Below are 20,022 nucleotides of genomic sequence, written 5' to 3'. Positions count from 1 at the left end.
CGTATATTTATATCTACGGAAAAAGTTGGCCATTTTCTATGCAAGAAGAAGACGATGTAGTAAAACAATGTATTATTAATCCTTAAACTGTAAAGATAGGTATTTCATCGCCAAGTTTCTCACAAGATAGCAGGTAGAAAACGTCTTTCCATCTTTTTTGCCTAAAAAGGTTATTGGGTACGAAAACCTATGTTTACAAGGATAGATATGTGCGACTATGTGCGACTATTGTTCGACGATATTAGAATATTTAGACAATTATTAGTTGCAAAATTATTAGGGTTGTCTGAAAGTACGAAATATCCTTGTCTTCGCCGGAGTCGGCATAATATCGCCGTTCGGAAAAATGATTTCGGAAGAAGCATTAGATGAGCATGCAAACTATGTTATGCAAATAAAAGACGTGGAATGGACCGAACAAAGGCACAAAAGAATTTGAAGAACACAACAACTTATTGTCCAAATTGTCCCGATCAACCTCAGCTATGTACAGAATGCTTTAAAGTTTTACATTCTAAATAATTTTTTAATAAACCATTTTTATTTTATTTTTTATTACCTTTTTTTATTATTTTATTTTATTATTACTTTTATAACAATTCAACAGTTTTATTATTATGAATATCTTTTCAAATACCTACGACGATCCTTCGCAAGTAGTCGAATAAGCCACACCCGAATATGGGTTACGCAGCTCGACCAGAAACTTTGCTGACACCGAATACGGGTGTCGTGGCAGTCAACGTGTTAAATTAACATTAGATTACATTTTTTTCACGTTATATGCTAAAAAATTTAAAAAATTTATTCCATTTTTGAAATAATATATTTATAATATAGCTAATATACTTATAATTTCTTAATTTTTCTTAACTTTTTATTTTTATACAGTCTTTACCATTGTTTAATATATTGTTATTTCTATCGATATTACTTAAGAATTTTGCATTTTTGAATACTTCGTATCTTAAAATGTTTGATTCAAATAATGTGTAGGATACACTATTAAAACAATGAAAGAATTAGCCACGTCTGTTGTAATATTTGTAATGATATTAAATTACATTTTCACGATAGTGACTCCAGGATTTTCAATTTCAATCTCCTAATGTAAAGGGTAGGAACTTACGTGTTTACCTCATTCACTTACCAAAACTTCTTCGAAGCGATCATAATTTTCGGGCCTAGTACTTAGAAGACTCTCGCCAACCGAATCCATGGCATTACTCATCTGGCAGGAACCACGGCCCATCAAAGCACTGGACGCAATATGCAGCAAGGATAGCACTGCCAAAAGTCCGGCTACGGATATAACAACAGGAGGAAAATAACGAGAAATATTTTTTTCATTTCGATCTGCCTTCGACGTTGTTACTTTGCATTAAATACTTGCCAGGTTTCTTTCAACATCTCGTTGAATACCTTTACTCTTACCAGGGCACAGAACGTTGCTATGTTGCTGATAAGAGTAATTTTCAACTTATTTTTTCTTATTTTTTAATTGATTGTTTACAGTATTATTAATCACTATGATACATTGTGTTCATAATTATAAAATCACTTGAAGTTTTCAATTTTTGTGTGGTTTATTCCATATCTTTATATTATGTTAATGTGATAAGAAACAAGGTAACGCGCGTTTAGAATTACATCCCATAAAAAGGATAGTTACATAAGTTAATGTTATTTGAAGATAGAATAATTCTTTTTTATTTGCCAATAGCACAAACTTCATTTTAATTATAGTTAACTGTTCTTGTAGAAAACAAGAAAACAGCATTTCGACAACACAGTATAATTTCCGGGTAATTTAATTTCCTTTAATAAAGCAATGTTCAAATCTCATCAATACGTTACCCGAAACTGATTAAAAATTAATATGACCCGTGACATTAATGACCAGAAAATAAAAAACATAAGAGGGAAACGAGCGAAATATCAATCATTACAATAATGTGAATCGTTTTGGGCAATTCAAGGATTTCAACTGCAACGAGATGTATATGAAAAATATTTAAACATTTAGTTTGTCCAGTTACCCGCGACATAGGACAACCGAAGACTGTGCGGTTTCCATGCCAAAATACAGGATAGAGGTAGATAAAACAATGCTCTTCGCCAACCCCTCGTTATCGCCACCACTGCCGACCAGTAACACGAGCAAAGAGACTCGTCATTTCTGAAACAAAATATGTAGATGGTGTTATAGAGCTCCGTGTCATTTTCGACAAGAATTGTGTCTTTGCAAATTAGATTTATGGAAGCAATAAAGTGTGCTGATATAAATGTTGTTTGCGATTAAATTTAAAATAAAATAATTGTAATTATTTGAGTAAAAATGTGAAATATAATAATATAAAAGAGAATAAATTTATTTATATGAAAATTTGTATGATGTATATTATATGGAAATTTAAGTTCTTCCAGTATCATTTTATAAGCTTCGTTTGAGTATCGTTTTATAGATTCTAATTTATGGTGCTATTGAAAATAATATTTTCCTTTGTGATATTAACACATTGCTGTTCGGATATGATGCAAAATTAAATTCTAATATTTTGTAGAAAATTCAATAAATTCGGAAAGCAAACTTGTAGGTAATGATAAATTACATAATTTTGTACTAATAATATGCAAGATAACCGCTTTGCGTTTGTTAATTTGTTCTAACTCGGACGGTCTTTTTCTATATTAAAAATGTTTCAGGTAAATATTTACACTATAATTCTTTATCTATAAGTATGTATTGAAAATATGGTAAAAAATATTATACATGTGGATTTTTTAAAAAGTCGTATACATGAAACGTATACATTTATTATACATTTAATTATACTCAATTAATAAAAATTCATTCATTTAAAGATCCCTGTCGTATATACTTTTTTTATAGCACAAATTTCCTCCTTTATATTTTCTTTTAGTATGCCAAAAACATATTTTTAAAAATAAAAACGAAAAATTAGATCTAATTAATAATTAATTACTAAATAATCTAACATAAGGATGAGTTAAATTGCAGTAGAAATAGTAAAAACTTTGTATATTTGAAAGAGTACAAGGTTCTAACTGTCATATTTAAAAAGTTAAAATAGTTCATATCGTATTTAAATATATTTCAATATACATATTCAGTATACATAATAACAACTTGTATTTAAATATATTACTGTATGTAACGAGTAATGGAAATACTGGAAATAGAAACCGAAGAGGTAAATATTTTTTATCCTTATTTTTTTGCAGATGACGTCTGGATAAATGGATAGAAGAAAAATGGACTTCCGCCACTAGGGGCTCTTTCCTATTTTATGTGCCGTATTGAATGTGTTAATTAAAACGTCCCCCGTAAATTAAAAGGAAATCCATAAGAATGATAATAATAAACTATATATATGCACTAACATATTTATTGTTTAATCCTACTATATATAAAATCAATTATTTATAATTTTGTTTGTAAGGAACAATGTTTACGATAAATGTTAAAATTAATACTTTTTTTAAATAAATAGAAATTAATAGTAAATTAAATTACATTGAGCTATGTTTCGTTCACATTTTAGTGTTTCTTATATGTTAATAGACATCTCATTAAAAATGAAACTGAATGTTTACGAATATTTTAGCTACGAAAGAAAGTATTATTCTTGACAATATTGATATGTAACGATACAAACAGTATTGAATCATGAGGGCTGGCGATAATATATAAATTAAACAACTAACTTTTTTGTTATGAATTGGATATGATATAAAAAAAAACTAGTAAGTTCATTGAGATATGGAATAACGAAAGGAATGAGGTGTTGGTAAGAATTGACAATTTTTAGTACGTACAAAATTATTGACTAAATTTTGTTATTCATGAAATACTATTTATTATTAAATAACATCATTGTCAGTAAATATACGTTTTTTCAAAATCATTAAATTATGTTTCAATTTAACTCTAACATTTTACTCCACCAAATTAAAAGCTATTTTTGAAGTTTCCAACAAGATAAAATAAAAATAATTAGAATGTAAAATTATATATAATAATCATAAATAAGTTAATGTTATTAAATAATAAATAATATTGAGGTAATGTTTGGTGTAAGGTACCAAAGAAATACTCGGCGGTATTCAATAATATAATTATTTGACAATCAACAATCCTTGCCTTCAACTGGTTTCGTACAGTCCTCAATTACCACTGACTTCCTCGCGTCTCGACTATGCTTCGCTGTTAAAATTCGACTCTCCTCACTTCGCTGTTCAAACTCGAATGTCTCTTTTAACCAATTCGTTTCTTTTGTTGCTCCTCGATGCCCCTACTATGCACGCGTTCGTTATTCGTCAGCGACTGTTGCTTTCTTGTACGTGTTGTACGCTTTCTTCCAAATATTCCAAATATAATATAATATCATATTAAGGACCGTAGGGATAACGATGGCTCATTAGCCACGCCGATCTTACGTTTCGGTGATATGCTTTGTATTGCGAAGCCGCCGGAAAGTTCCGTCGTCGGGTGCAGCCACAATATCAAAAATAATAAATTATGATAATAATACGTTTAATGTTTAATTAGAATTTACGAATGAAACTGTTTAATGCATTGTCTCTACATTTTCATGCATACATAAATTAATAGGAGACAATTAGTCATAACTGGAGTAACAATTAATTATAGCGATAGATGTCTGATGGATATGAATATTATTAACAATATTGTATCAATTTGTGTGATGTTCTCTGAATTTAAACACTGTTACATTGTGTAGAAGCAAATGTATACAGGGTGGTTGGTAACTGGTGGTACAAGCGGAAAGAGGATGATTCTACGCGAAAAAAGAAGTCGAAAATATAGAATAAAAATTTTTCGTTTGAGGCTTTGTTTTCGAGAAGATCGACTTTGAATTTTCGCTCGGTACGCGTGCACTTTATCACGTCTCGTTATAACGGATCTCACTGTAAATCGTTGTCTCGATTGACGTTATGTTGATAAACACTTCCAATGTGTTAGAAAGTGTTCATAGAAATTTAATTAGAAGAGCAGAAGTATCTGTTCGGCAGAATGGGCAACATTTTCAGCAATTTTTGTAATAATAAACTTTATGATTACTTCATATTATTTCATTATGTATTCCTAATTTTCCGTTACGGTAAAAACAAACTTAAACTTTGATAATATCCATCGAGACAACGATCTACAGTGAGATCCTTTATAACGAGACGTGATAAAATGCACGCCTACCGAGCTAAAATTCAAAATTGATTTTCTCGAAAACAAAGCCTCAAACGAAAAATTTTTATTCTATATTTTCGACTTCTTTTTTCGCGTAAAATCACCCCCTTCCCGCTTGTACCACCAGTTACCAACCGTCCTGTATATGTTTCAAAGATATGTATCTATACAATATGTACATCCTATTCAGTTTTTATTTTAGATTGATTTTTTCTTAGGAAGATATACAAATGTAATTTTAATATAATTGTTATTATTTAAAATCATTTTAAATTGTTTGTATCAAATAATATAATTCGAATTATTTAACTACAATATCATGTAAAATTATTTATACAATTAATTGTTAATCACTATCACGTTCATGTTATATTCATGCCATTACCTATATATTGGGCAACTGTTTTTAACTCCACTTTAAATGTTAATTCTAATTGATAAAAAAGTATATGTATAAATCATTTTTGATCTCAATATACACTAACCATAATTAAACAGCAATATTTTTCGTATGAGAAAGTGTTTTACCGTTTGTACTATGAAAAACTTGATATTATTTTATTAATCTTACTATTCACTGTATTTACAGCTTTTTTCAACTTTGTTTAAAGGACATATCAATTTTAAATGATAAAGAGACGTACGGTATTTTCATCACAATATACTTACAACACGATATTACGTTTAAAATCCGAAATCTTTTCGAATTTTTCTACTTCCTAAATTATTAAATTTTCTACTTTCTAGATAACAAATTCTTTAATTAACAAGTTTCTCTAATTTATTTTATAAAAACTTGATAAATTATTATGTAAAGCCTTGTATAATTTCATCCTATAAATAAGTTTAGGTATTTCTCCGAAATACGAATCTCGTAGTATTATGTAATTCCATATTTTTACAAACATAATTAACAAAACTGCGAATTTACAGTTTTATGTATGTAATTTAGAACAAACTAGTGAAAACATTCTTTCATTCATTAAATATCCTAAGGGATACTCTGCATTGAATAACTTATATGTTTTTACGTACTATATAGATTTTGTGTGATTTCTTGCACCTTTAAATTTCCTATGAATACATTTGAATCCACACTCATAATAAAATAATATCTCAAAATAATTACACACAATTATTCAACCCGGAAGAAACGAACCACCCTTTGAATCGTTATTCAAGGAATGCCATCGGCGGACAAATAAAGAAAAAAAGAAAAATTGTCCGTGTACGCGGCATAAAGCATCTCATTTTCATTGGTCGTAGTAAGAAGACCTTGAAGAGCGACATTCGAACCACCATTCCCTTTTAATCGACAAAGATATAAACTCCCGAAAGGAGTAGCGTCGAGTCGAGATAGATTGCCGGAAGTTGGTTCGCCAATAAAATCACTTCTTCCTTTAGAAACTGCTTTTTCGCTGTAGTCCCACGGTCTTTCGCTATATTCTCTTTGCCCTTGATGAGACTAGACTTCTAGTGACTTCACAATCCTCAACCCCTCTAACGCGTTCTTGCATATCTTCCTCGTTCACCCTCCGAATTCTTCGGCCAGTCTTTACACATCGAGCGAATTCGCGATCGAACATCGAGAAAATTGGGACAAAGTTCGGACCTGGTAATTAACAGTCTGCTTCTCGTCTCTCTCTTGCTCTCTGCCTAGTAGAAAGTACTTTTTCTTCGTATCTTCGTATTCTCGTTTGCAGATAGTTGTTCGATTTCGTCGATGTTTTTGCGTTTATTGGAATATCTCGGATGGTATTAGAAAATCAATGAGATTCGGCTGAAGCATTCTCAATAGACAATGAGTGAAAAGAAATAGGTGGATTGGAATAACACGTGATTTATTTGAAAGAAACTATAGAATTCTCATAAAGAAGTGTGGAAAAACTGATCATGTTCGAATTGCTGTAGGTATGTTGGAAATTGGAAAATATTAAACGCGCCCGATTCTCATAGTGACAGAGCTAAAAGAATTTATAGAATAAAATAAAATAAAATATAATGAATAAACTGCGGATATTTATTTAATTTTATTTCGAGGAATTTAAAGCTGCAAATATATACAAAAATATATAAAATATGGAAAGCGTAGTACGGGTTATAATATTTTGTGTATGAAACAAATCTCTGCTTTAAGTGAATATAAATTTGCATAAATATCCGTAGTCAACAGTAACAATAACATTAACATTATAAAATAGAAATAATATGATGAAAATTTGATTAAAATATATAATTAGATATTTGAGGCGTTTAAAATTTTTTAAATCCCATTTTTCACGCACACATAATTAAATAATATTAATTTCTATTTGAAATTTGAGAAACTTGAAATTTTTTAATGTATTTTAAAATACATGTCCTACATAACAGTACATTTTTCATATAATGTATTTTTAAATATACCTAAATATAAGTATAATATTATCTAATATATAATCGTTATATATTATTTTTTATTTTAATGGTAATAGAATATAGAAGCATGCTTTATAAAGTTAAATATGTATACCTGACGCAGATCTGTACGAACAGCGTGATGGCCCAGGTAATCTCTAGGAAGAATATCAAACCAGATGCTACTCTGAAATAGAACCACAAAAATTTCCATTTAACGAGTAGAAGGAAAAATATTTTTGCGAGTTGCTGTCTTATGATGTACAGCAACTTAATTTTAAATTCATTTTTCATTGTGAATATAATATTATTCTTTGTAAAAAAACTGTAATCTTTAAAATAACTACTACTTTAATATGGAAAAATTACCGGATTTGACTCCTAATTTTGAAAAATATTCTATTTCATCCTCGTAATTATTTAACGTTGGTTTCTTAAAAATTAATTAAGTTAATTAAGGTACGTATGCTTTTAATCATAGATTTTTGGCGTTTCGACAATATTTGAGATTATGTAATAAATTACATAATCAATCTTTATTATTGTGTCATACAAATAATATGCTGATTCACAAGACTGACCCTTTAGTTGCTTGGTTAGTACAATAAAATCGTCACTGATTGTAATTCTTAAATAAATATTTGTATATTTATTTACTAATTTAATTCCATTTGTATGCAAATAATAATCAAGTAAATTGAAGCGAACGTGTTGATGTGATTGCAAAGATGCGAAAAGAAAAAATTGCATGTATTTTTTGTACTATACGTGACTGTTTTGTATATCGCCTGTGTTAATTTCATTGAAATGAAACATTTTCCTTTTTCTACAAATGTCCCCATGTTTCTTTATGTTTCTAATCGAAATTGGACACAAACGTTTTATACTACGTTTATGTTATTTAGTTTGCAAATCGTTAATCTTTTACATTTTTCCAACAAGCTATACCCACCACGAAAGTATTCGAATATATAGACAATTTTTATGCACGTATATAGTATCTATATTATACGAAACGTTTTGAAATTTCATTAGCACTGCAAAAAGTAGCATTATCGTGATTATGTTGATAAAATTTAAAACTAATTTGGAACTATGTATAAAAGTTACAAGACACATACTATAAATGTAAACTTGATAGAAATTTAATATAACAACGTTGGAATATTAACTTATATGATCTTAAATATTCAATTAGTATTAAAGATGTTCTTAGTAAAATTATTGAGGCTTACTAATGCAAAGAATAACACAATCCAAATATTTTGATAATCAGCAAAATGTATGCTTGTGATAAATAATTTGTAACGTCCACATACATTCGTTTCAAATATTACAAATACGATCACGATAGTTGTTATTGTAGTTGTAGTTAAATTTTAAAATGTTTCGTATAATACACGTATAGTATTTATAACATTCATACCAAATACAATTTCGAGAACTATTGTACATACTTGTCCAAACTTTGCCCAACCGTCTAACCTTTCTAATTAACATGATACACAGAAATTTATCTTCAACTTGATTAAACAGCTCGTTTGATCGCAAGAAGTAGAAAATAATTCGAAGCAAAGCAAACTTTCTTGTAGCCTATAATTCGAAGATGAAACGATCCGGAATCTGTTTGCTACTCTTTCACAATGGCTGACAAAAATACGCCTGTCAGGATGTGACCGCCGAAGAAGAACGTTGCAACAAGATCGTTTAATCTTTTCTAGCGTGAAAAACCGCTGTTCGACAGCTATTTCCCTGTAAATCCTGCTTTATCGTCGTTTGTATCCCGTCTCGCGGTACGGCGCTTATTTTATCCCGCAAATAAGTCTAGTCCACGAATTATTCGCAGTCTCGTGACTCTTTGTCGCCGTTGTACGACCATACTCGCGAACATAAAACTACGTCGCGATGTTTTACGCCTTTCATTCTCGTTCATTTCCAAACAGATACACAGCAGATGGCCGTACAAGTTCTGCACCAGGAATTTTGCAAAAAAGAGCATCGTGTTGTATCACGCGATTTCTCTATTCGCACCTCTGCGAGTGAAGCCGAGTGAAATTCTGTTGATTGACGGAAAATTTCACTGTGAAAGGGATAAACCATACCGCGAGATATTAAAACGTTAAAAATTCTGTTTCCCAACTAGATGTTACAGGGATGCTATAAATGTTAATGAATTTCGATGTGAGAAAATTGATTATAAATTCTCGAAGAGCGGAAAATTTTCTGGTCAAGACTCGTAAATATTTGGACATGATTTTGAAAAATGTTGTATAAGTCTGTTTCAACCGTTCGCGGAGAGACGCGATCGCGAGATAACGCGTCAACGAGAGTCGTAAATTCTCGTTACGATTAAACAATCGACGCTAAGAACTGATTGATCCCCTATTTCTATTATGAGAATAGAGGTGGTTGGAACGAGTGCATACGAGAAACTACGCTTGATTTGCTAACAAAAAGTTTAATAACAAGTAAAGAAGCAACAATTTCAGTCAACGATCAACGATTAACAATTAAGACGAAAATATAACAATTAATGTCTTGTGAACGGGTATGTTTATTACGAGACCTTTCGTACTTCGCAGCTTGAAATAGACTGCCTGAGTCTTCTGTTCGAAACCACGGATTCTTTCCTTTGTTGCTCTTCGAGATCCCTACTACACACGCGTTTATTAGGTATAACGCGGCGGTCGCCGCGTATGCGTTCTTCCGAGAAGTCGGCGAAAGAAAAGTAGGGATATCGATGGTACATTGGACATGTCGGTATTGCACTTTGACGGCATAGCTCTTTGTACCGCGAAGCCGTTGGGAAGTTCCGTGGTCGATGCCGCCACAAATTAAAGTTTCTTTGAACAACTTGACTAGAGAGATGATTGGTAAAACGTAACAAAGTCTTCTCAAACTTTTATAGACCGAGACCACTTTCGAAAATCGCGATTTTTGACAACTCGCTCCAAAATTACGCGAAGCGTGATTGTCGTCGAGAATTGATTGAATATAGATAAGTGACATAAAAGAAAGTATAGAGAAATAATAATTTTCATGTGATTTCTAACTCGACTTTCAGTTATTTATCCGACAGTTTCCGATCGGAAAAACTCATCTAATGGACATATAAACTAGTCTTATATTTTAATATTTAATTCTACCTAAAATTAGCTCGCAACTCACGCTTTGAAAAATGTATGATTCGATATTCAAGGATTTCTGTGAATGAATTTATCCATAAAGAAATCTATTAAGATCGAAGAATTATGTTGCAGCGCAACAACGCAACTATAAAGCTATCTAATCTTTAGTGATAGTTTAAATAATCGATAACTGTTTGTAAATAACGACGCGGAATTTTTGCAAATATAGCATACTTTTTTATTTCTTTAAACTCGCCTCGCTTTATTATCTTATCGTCGTTGGTCGAATGCTATGATGTTGCTTATCGCTGCCTGATATGTGACCAGTGCGTACAAGTTGAACTCTCTCTCTCTCTCTCTCTCTCTCTCTCTCTCGAAAATACTAAATCAAGAAATTGGAGCGTCCAATTTGCCTAACTTCAACCAGTTCTGTAATAGAGCTTCAACAAACAAACACGCAATTCTTCCACAAGCTACGCGCTTATCCTGTCTTTTTTCCCGAACCATCCTTACGTTTCAAAGAGAATCGATTGCATAAGTTGCATTTTGAGGTAGTCGAGCGATATCTCGCAAGAACTATCTCTCATATTGCAAGAGATGAAAGAATTAAAAATTTGTAAATATCGAAATATAAGCCTGAGAAATTTAGAAAATTAGCAATTTATATCGTTGTTATTGTATTTTTATATCTATCATACTATATCTTTATTTTAAGAATTTGCTGTATATAAAATACTGTGTATGAAATGTGCTCTTCAGATTAATATAGTCTTAAACACTAGTTTGTGGGGATGCATTAATATCTGTATGTAATACCTTTGTTATAACTGAATTTCTTTTTATTATCAGATACTTATCTTTATTTAAAGTACATATTGCGACTAAGAAAATAGTATAAAACTCTGAATGTAAGGTATGAAATAATATACTCGAATGGATAGTATTTCAGTTTATGGAATTCTTATGGACATAATGGGATTTATACATAACTGGAATTTATGTAATACTATATTATTATGCAAATATATGTAATAAAACATTATTGCTACTTTGTATCAATTATTTTTATATTTTAAATATACAATTTTTTAATCGCCTTTTAAAAATGTAATAACTTTATAAACGGTAAGAAAATATTTTATAATATCATTTTATAATATAATATTTATAAATGATGAATGTTAAACGACCAATAAAATATTTTACAATATAAACATTAAATGCGAAATTTATAAGTAATTAAATAGTAAACAATAAACAATATGCTCGAATAGGAATAAAAAACGAGTTCTAATAACCGCTTTAACAATTTAATCGAAATAAAATCTGACATTCATTTATTCATCTTTTTGTCTCAATTTCACACATTTTCCACGATCTCACGCGGTATATGCTTAATTTTACGCTGCATGGTAGAAATTCGCAGTGAAACTCAAACATTTCGCGCGTATTATAGTAATTTTGCGGAAGACAAGATGCACTAATGTTACTTGTAGTGCATGGCCATGCGTGGATAAAGCTAATACGAGAAATATGTACTGGACCGTTGCGTCGAATACACATGTACAATAATATACACGTATATTTCGTACTACCAAGTGGCTGATCATACCGCAACCGAATGCACTGCAAGTGCTGTCCACCAGTTCTATCGTGTAACGTACTATTGCTATCCAAATGAGAAGCCACCAACAAATGAATCAATATGTCCATTCGTTACTTGCACTATTGGGTTTCATCCCTGCCTTATATTGGAATATTTGCTTCCTGTCACAGTGTGAACAGTAACTTTCCACGTTAATGTTCGACTTAACGCGTTTTATTATTATTTTTACTTTATATGTATTCTTGTTTATGTGTTTCAACGAACACATGACAGATTATTTTCTTTTCTTTTCTTTTCTTTTTTTCTTTTTTTTTTTTTTTTTAGTTGGTTATTTATACTCGCTACTTAATCATTATAACAGGTTATCAGTGGGCTGTGAATGCTTTTGCAAATTCATATCTTTATAAATATGAATAAAGGAATAGAATTTACATAGAAATTTGTTTCGTTCATCATATATTATAAAGTGTACTATACTTTGGACATTTTATATACTTTTGTATATTTCATACGTTCTGCGTAATTTTGTATCTTTAAATTTTCTATAAATGCATAAACATTGAGTTTTATAATTTTCGAAACCGTGTGATCTGTTTAAAAACTTACTATACAAGATAATGTATTAATATCAATAATTTGCAATTTGTAAAATTTCACTGATAATATTAATTTAATTGTGCAGAACAGTTCAAATTACTTATTCTGTTATTATTGTGGCTTAGGAAGATTTCTCTTCTTATACCTATAATGGGCATGTTTATTAATATTTTTGTTATGTTTCTTGCTTACAGAGTTTTTGTATCATAATTACTAATGTAGCTTACTTTATAATTTTTCTTACTTTTCTTGTGCTATGTTTTCATTATTCGATATTGCAATGTAAATTGAGTGACGTAAATGTTATTTATATGATTCTGAATATAATCTAAAAATATGCAATACAGTTTCCTAAATTACTGTCTTTCATCTGTTTTTCTTTCTTTTGATAATTTTTAATTATTTTGAGTGATTTAATAGGAAATAGTAATAAGGCACATTTAATAAATGAAACAGAATTAATTTGAACAGTAGCAAGGAAATGTACGTTATATAAATTAAATAAATGTGCGTAGGGAAGTTGCGTTAAATTCTTGAAATTTACCAAATGTCCAGCTGGACAAATTGTAAAGTACAAATTATTAAATAATAAAAAAATTCTTGGAATACCTTGAAATCGAATATTTTATTTTCTTAATACAAAATCACGATTTCGGTCAAAATTACAAATTCAAAGCTTTCATCAATTCCTGGAATTTATTTTGTTGCAATCATATTCCAATTTAAAATCGATTATTTCTTCTACTATTCTATTGCCCTGGTATAAAATCGCGATTTTCATCCAAATCTTTGAACAGAATTTCAAAACCTGAAATTTACTTTTCTAATATAAACTTGGGATTTTCAATGAAATTGAAAACTTTGGACAATTTCCAGAAATTGAATATTTTTTTCGCTGGTATGTTTTTTTAGTACTTGCAAAGCTTCGATTTTCAATAAAAGTTTGGAGCAACTTCCCTTCGTATCAATGCTGTAACATGTGCTGTATGTACAAAATATAGTATCTGAAGTATCGAAAAAGATATATTGGCTTTAAAAACTAATCATTTGTGCATAAATAATCCTAACAGTTCAAAATCCAGAATGAACAGTAACTTTCGGTGCAATATGTCTGAAAAAAGAATAGAAGTCACTCGATTTTATAAAAAAAAATATCGTAATAAACTCGAGTTTATAAAAAATACATAATTCAAGATATTTTGACTTTTTAAACATTATAATACGTTTTGTTCGTAAGAGTATAAAATTTTCCTCTCTATATTTAATAAACACCTTTGTCATTAAACTATTCACTAAAAATCTTGTTTGAATAAAAATGTCCTTTTTCTAGATAGATTTGTCTTTATGAAAAATGTAGTTGCTTTGTTCTTTTATTTGTATTTTCACTTCTTCCCCCAAATGTATATGTATAACTTTGTTTAGGGGAATTAATTTCAACATTAAAATTTTCGTGCATTTCAGCCTTGCAAAAAATCCTGCAATTAACTTTTATAACATTAAAGGAAAAAATATTATTATTAATCATTTGTTTTTAACATATGTTCATAACAAAAATTAATAAATAATTTCGTGTTAGATCTAAAATTACTATGAACTTCGTTTTCTCACAATTACTTACTTGCTATATTCTTTGCAATAAATTAGTATCAAGAAGAAGATTTAGGTTCAGTAGCGGATTAAAGGAACACTATCTTCCGTTCTACCTACGCATTTATTTCCTTAGTAGGAAAACATAATCTCTGCCATAAATCATACAGGTAGAAATTGGATACTCTTAACTGAATAATTTTTTTTTTTTTATTTAATTACCCACTCATACCTTCATTATACAATAAACAAGAGTGAGATTACTTCATAATTCAATAACTTCAAATTTCAATTAAATTTGCATTGTAATATTTTAACCTTTTACCATTAGAACATTTTTATAAATATACTTTTTCCACCATTATAATTTCCTTAAAGAAAGTGCAAATGATCGAAATTATAATATAAGTGAAAATCGATTGGAAATAAATTAGGGGAATACGATAAGATAAAGGAGCATAAGATAAAACTTAACTGGTGGAATTATTTATCAATATTCGATTGACAGAATTTTTGTAAAATTCGCTTCCTATTTGAACTTTGACCTTTGAAGTATGCTAAATGAAAGAAAATCAGCTAGTTGCTATTTTAAACAAAAGAAGTGTGAGTTACTGTAAATATACACATATATATGCAAGATGCCAATAAATTTTTGCCTTTGAAATAGCTGTCAAAAGATAAATGATACGAAAAAGTTTCAATATTATTTTTTATATAGATTACGTTGCGTCTATGTAGATAAAAGGTTGAATTGCATATTTCTAAAAATTGTATTTTATTATATTTCTAAAATTATAGTTTTGCATTATTACTTTTCTATTTGCCCTAAAATTCTTTAAATCGTTTTATTACTCTGTACGTTTCCTTTTGATACAATACGAACTTTGCACTAGAAGTCTATTTTATGGTTACATTGTATTCGATTTAATCTTTAAATCTTTCAAATATGTTACACGAATTTCAATCTATTTTTCTTTCAAAATTGAAGTTAACACGTCGAATAACGTATGAACGCAATCGCATTGCTATAAGGTCGAAGATCGTCACCGTTCGAACAATCACAGTAGTATCATACATTAAATGTAACGTCCCCAAACGCGATTTATTGCTTGCAACTGCGTTAATCAGACTAGTCGATCTTTCCTCGTAAATTTCAAACTCGTCTCATAGAGTTATACAACCAAAGATAAAAGAAAAATAACAACGTGACGATATTGATGATAAATTAAACAGTTTTCGCAAGATTTGTGGATATTTCTTGAAAAATGTATAAAACCATCATGTAGCAAATAAAATATAAGATTCTTTAAAAATTGTTGAGATTGACTGATAAAAGAACGAGTGGATGAATTTGTAATAGAAAAATATATTGAAATAAATAAAGGTGTAAATATTTCACCCTTATAGTGTTACAATACAATAGCAGAAGCTATGATAGAGAGCACGTTCATATATTTACAGTATCATGCTAAACGAAATTACCAAATGTCCAGCTGGACTAATTATTTAATTTGTACTTTATAATAATAATAATCTAAATAATATTTAGAGCAAAAGACATTACCAAAGAGTTAACCTTGTAGCTCTAGCTGAAGACTACAAGAAACAGTAATAGAAATCTATTTATAGCTCTTTTGTTTATAGATATTAATAACTTATATTCAAGAGCACAATAATGTGGACCTCTCCTTATTTCGAAATTTTTTGTTTCACTAAGTTCGATTCTCTTTGTAACAGCGGTCTCCAGGTCATGGATATAGAAAAGTAAAGACGTAGAGTTTTCTTTTTAGAATAATTACTTCAACAAAAATTAAGAAAAAGGAACAACTTTAAATTGTATCCCTAACAAAATAATTTATTATTATATAAATACCTACTGATCAAAGCTACATATAATAAACTTTCTTGATCATAATAATGAATGTTGTACTATCTGTTAGGATTCGTTCAGACACGTCGATTTTAGGTTGAGTGACAGGTAATTTTAATAACTTGCCGAGTGTGAGTATTAAAATTTAGCTAAACAGTGTAATGGAACGTCCAGTAGTTCAATCGAGTGGCAAATAATTTAGTAACTTGCCGTGTACGAACATTAAAATCTAATCAAATAATTTAGTAAAACGGTTCCCACACAAGACATATCTAACTAAACCTGTCAGAGTACATTAGTAGCTCGCCACATCCGCAACATCCTTCGAGTATCAATAAAAAATTAATGTAAAAATACAACTAATAAAGTAACAGAAGTCCCGTACTCCTATGGATACCAAATTCCTGAATTTCTTAGATAGCCATGGAATGAATCGCGAAATTACGAAGTATTCTGTTCTATTGATGTAATTATTATGAATATTATCCTATCACAGAAAAACAAGTGTTTTAAACTTTTTATTATAAATCCAGACTTTTATAAAAGAAACATTTTTATTTCTAGAGGTGACTATGTTAATATGAATAATTGATATTGTAGCGGCATATGCGTCTTAGGACGTTTCGACACAAAGTTGCCTCATGTAGTTGTTTTGCCACAGAGGATTAACACTGTACGACGCACATAATGTAATAAACAAACTGTGGACAAAGCAATTTCGCTGCTACGTGCAACCTACAACCTGCGACAAGTTCAAACCTTTCGGTACCTCCCTCGACCAATATAAACAGACGATCATGTCCTCCAGACACAGTCAATCGCATGAAATAATATCAGTATCGAGTTATCGAGTCAGTCAGTAAGTCAATCAGTCGAGCGAATAAGCGTAACAAATCAGTCTAGCGAATCACTGTAACAATTAGTATCAGTATCACAGTATCACGCAATCTTATAGCGAATATCATCAAGCGAGCAACGCTTGCGGTTAACTTTGCATTCTACAGTTTAAAATATCTGTAAATATAGTTGATTGAGTTAACTTGTCTCCTTATTACTTTACCACAATGTCATAACAATGACAAAATTTTCTGTTATAATATAACACATTTGTATCGTTAAGGAGTTATTAATGTGACAGAAATAAGAAATTTAATGATATTATGTATATCTTTTAACACATGCAAAAAATTTGGTAATCATTTAGAAAGCTGCCATCATTTTGGATTTCAATGATTTTTTAATACGTGGTCGAGGGCATGATCGTGAGCAATCTTTTCCTACACCTACATCTAATCGTCGTCGATCTTAGTTTCTGAGTCTTGTATTTCTAAACGGTAGTTTCTAGGTTATCAGCCGTCTCGAGGCAGTTTGATTTTGAAAATTGATCCAAACGGTAAAAGCTTTTTTTTCGTGTAAGAGGCCTTCATAGGTGCCCCGCGCCCCCTCCGGGGAGAGAGCTCCGGGTAGTGCTGGATTCGTACCGGCTAAAACCTCCATGGTAGCCGTACCTGGCGCATGGCGAAAGAGGCCCTGGAATCATTCATAAGCATGACATCACGAGCCCCCTCCGAGTCCACCGCGAGTTATGCGAATCTCGCTAACGGCGCGATACACGGTGGCTGCTGTGCTACACCGCCTGACTCATCTTTTACCTCGTGCGAAAACTAAATTATCTTTTTTTTATATGTAGTATATATGTATGTCGGAGATGAAGGGACATCGGGGCCTTTCTTTTGGAATTTTTGGGAAGATGCCCAATACTTTAGTCTAGACTATTTATTATTTATGAAATGATAAAACTTAGAAATAGTTGTTATGATTCAATCCGATTATGTTTGCCCGAGATTTGTGACGATGGGCTTGGGCTCGAGGTGGCACAACTGGTCGCCGAACGTAGCCACGGTCACGGGATGAACGTTTTTACCTAACAGAGAAGTGTCAATATTGTGGGACACACATTCTATTAACAATCAAACCCTGGGCAGGAGCAATATCAGCTCTAGGCAGGTCTGCCTAGCAACGGCGGCTGGAATTTTGTTGGTATCCCCGGCCAATATGCAACGAACAAACGCGATTGTAAGGAGAGGAAAATTCCCATCAGTCTTTTATTCTAGCGATCACCTTGGAGAGTTTGCACATCGTCTTTACGTGCATTATTATACCGAGCGTCACAGCAAACGTTACTTTGTGCTTCAAAATATATTCTAAGAGTTTAACAGAGAGTTAACAAACAGTTTAACAAAGAGTTAGCCCTTTGACCGTGGATTCGTTATTGAACCTAAGAACATTGTCACTAACATCTCGAGTGTTTAATCACCACGGTTACTTGTCAAACTTTCTAAAAATCAATATTTATACCAGTAAATATAATTTCTATTGTACAACAACGATGGCTAGTCCGAATGAAGATTCGTTACATGCCCATGAACCTACCGCTGAACCCGACATGTATTTACAAAGGATCCTTAGGGGGCGTTACAACCCCATGCGCAACTATGTATTAAAAATGGTTACTATTAACCTCTTAATCTACGATTTACGTTCGAGAATTTACATCGTGCTACGGGCTATACCCGTAATATTTACGTTTGGCCCGATCATCGTACTACGGGCTATGCCCGTAGTTATAGGTTAAGGGGTTAGTGATTTGGCTTAGGTTTGGACTAATTTTCATATCATTTCAACTATGATATGAAAGAATTGAATTACTCGACTACGAAAATCATGTTGTTGTCAGAATAGATTTTTGAAAACATTGCCTGTAATCTCGCACGTGCGTCTTGTAAATGATTGAGGTTTGTAAAGTATGGTACAAACATAAAAAGATTCACAGCTGATGGATGTAAACAGGTCGTCAAACGGCGAACGAAACAGCGAACGTGTCGGCTATGCTTATGACTGTGTCACAGCTACATACATAGTATGTGTAGGCAGAATTCGCTATATGATGTCGACTGCTTTGTGCAAATATTTCGAAAATTAAAAAAGTTTTTGGTTTTAAAATAAATTATTCAAAATGTTGAATTCTACAATACATTTGAAAATCATTGAAATTCAGTAGCAACTTTCTAAATAATTACCAAAAATTTTGTTTTTTATTCATTTCCAAAAATGTCTGAAATTGCTCGAAAAATGATTTGTACTCCTCTAATCACTAAATATTATAGTTTTAAAAAATGCAAATTTTAACTACGATCAGTTGCGGCCTCGAAGAGAATTATTAAAATTGTGTACGCATATAGGATGAAACACGATTCAATATATTCTCGTGAAAATTAATATTATTATACGGGCGCTGGTGATTTTCTTGCATAATTATGTATATACAGCTATATACAGCTATATATTTTACAATACATAATAAAATAAGGAGCATCTCAAGATAGATACGTGTCTCGGTATAAGATGTAAGAAAAACCCACATTTCTGGGCACTATCTAGTATCGCACGATAACAGTGTTTGTTCATCTCTCGAGAGTTTAAAGGTTCAACTATACTATTCAGACATTTTCTACGCACTAAACCATTTAACAGTCGAATGCCGAGTAGTCACTCGACTATTGGTCGTGTCTGTACGAGCCTTCGCTCAAGTTTAATTCTCTACCAA

The 20,022-nt window shown here is 30.9% G+C and overlaps 1 protein-coding gene and 1 long non-coding RNA gene across 9 annotated transcripts in view; one reads left to right on the top strand and one right to left on the bottom strand.

Annotated features, from left to right (window-relative positions):
- LOC126918090 (uncharacterized) overlaps positions 1–20,022 on the top strand; it is a 702,612-nt gene that overhangs the window by 3,712 nt on the left and 678,878 nt on the right. The window lies entirely within an intron of this gene.
- The window catches only part of LOC126918032 (uncharacterized), a 319,978-nt gene that overhangs the window by 8,625 nt on the left and 291,331 nt on the right, over positions 1–20,022 (bottom strand). For both annotated transcript variants that reach the window (XM_050725595.1, XM_050725605.1), the window contains exons 3-5: positions 7,743–7,814; positions 2,040–2,179; positions 1,151–1,302 (exon numbers count right to left, since the gene is read on the bottom strand). In XM_050725595.1, coding sequence (XP_050581552.1) covers positions 1,151–1,302; positions 2,040–2,179; positions 7,743–7,814 — 364 coding nt within the window. The remainder of the gene's footprint in view (positions 1–1,150; positions 1,303–2,039; positions 2,180–7,742; positions 7,815–20,022) is intronic.

The sequence above is a fragment of the Bombus affinis genome, chromosome 1, assembly GCF_024516045.1.
Source record: "Bombus affinis isolate iyBomAffi1 chromosome 1, iyBomAffi1.2, whole genome shotgun sequence".
Classification (NCBI taxonomy): domain Eukaryota; kingdom Metazoa; phylum Arthropoda; class Insecta; order Hymenoptera; family Apidae; genus Bombus; species Bombus affinis.
The sequence above is the reverse complement of the archived record's forward strand: the minus strand, read 5'-3'. Positions and strand labels throughout refer to the sequence as shown.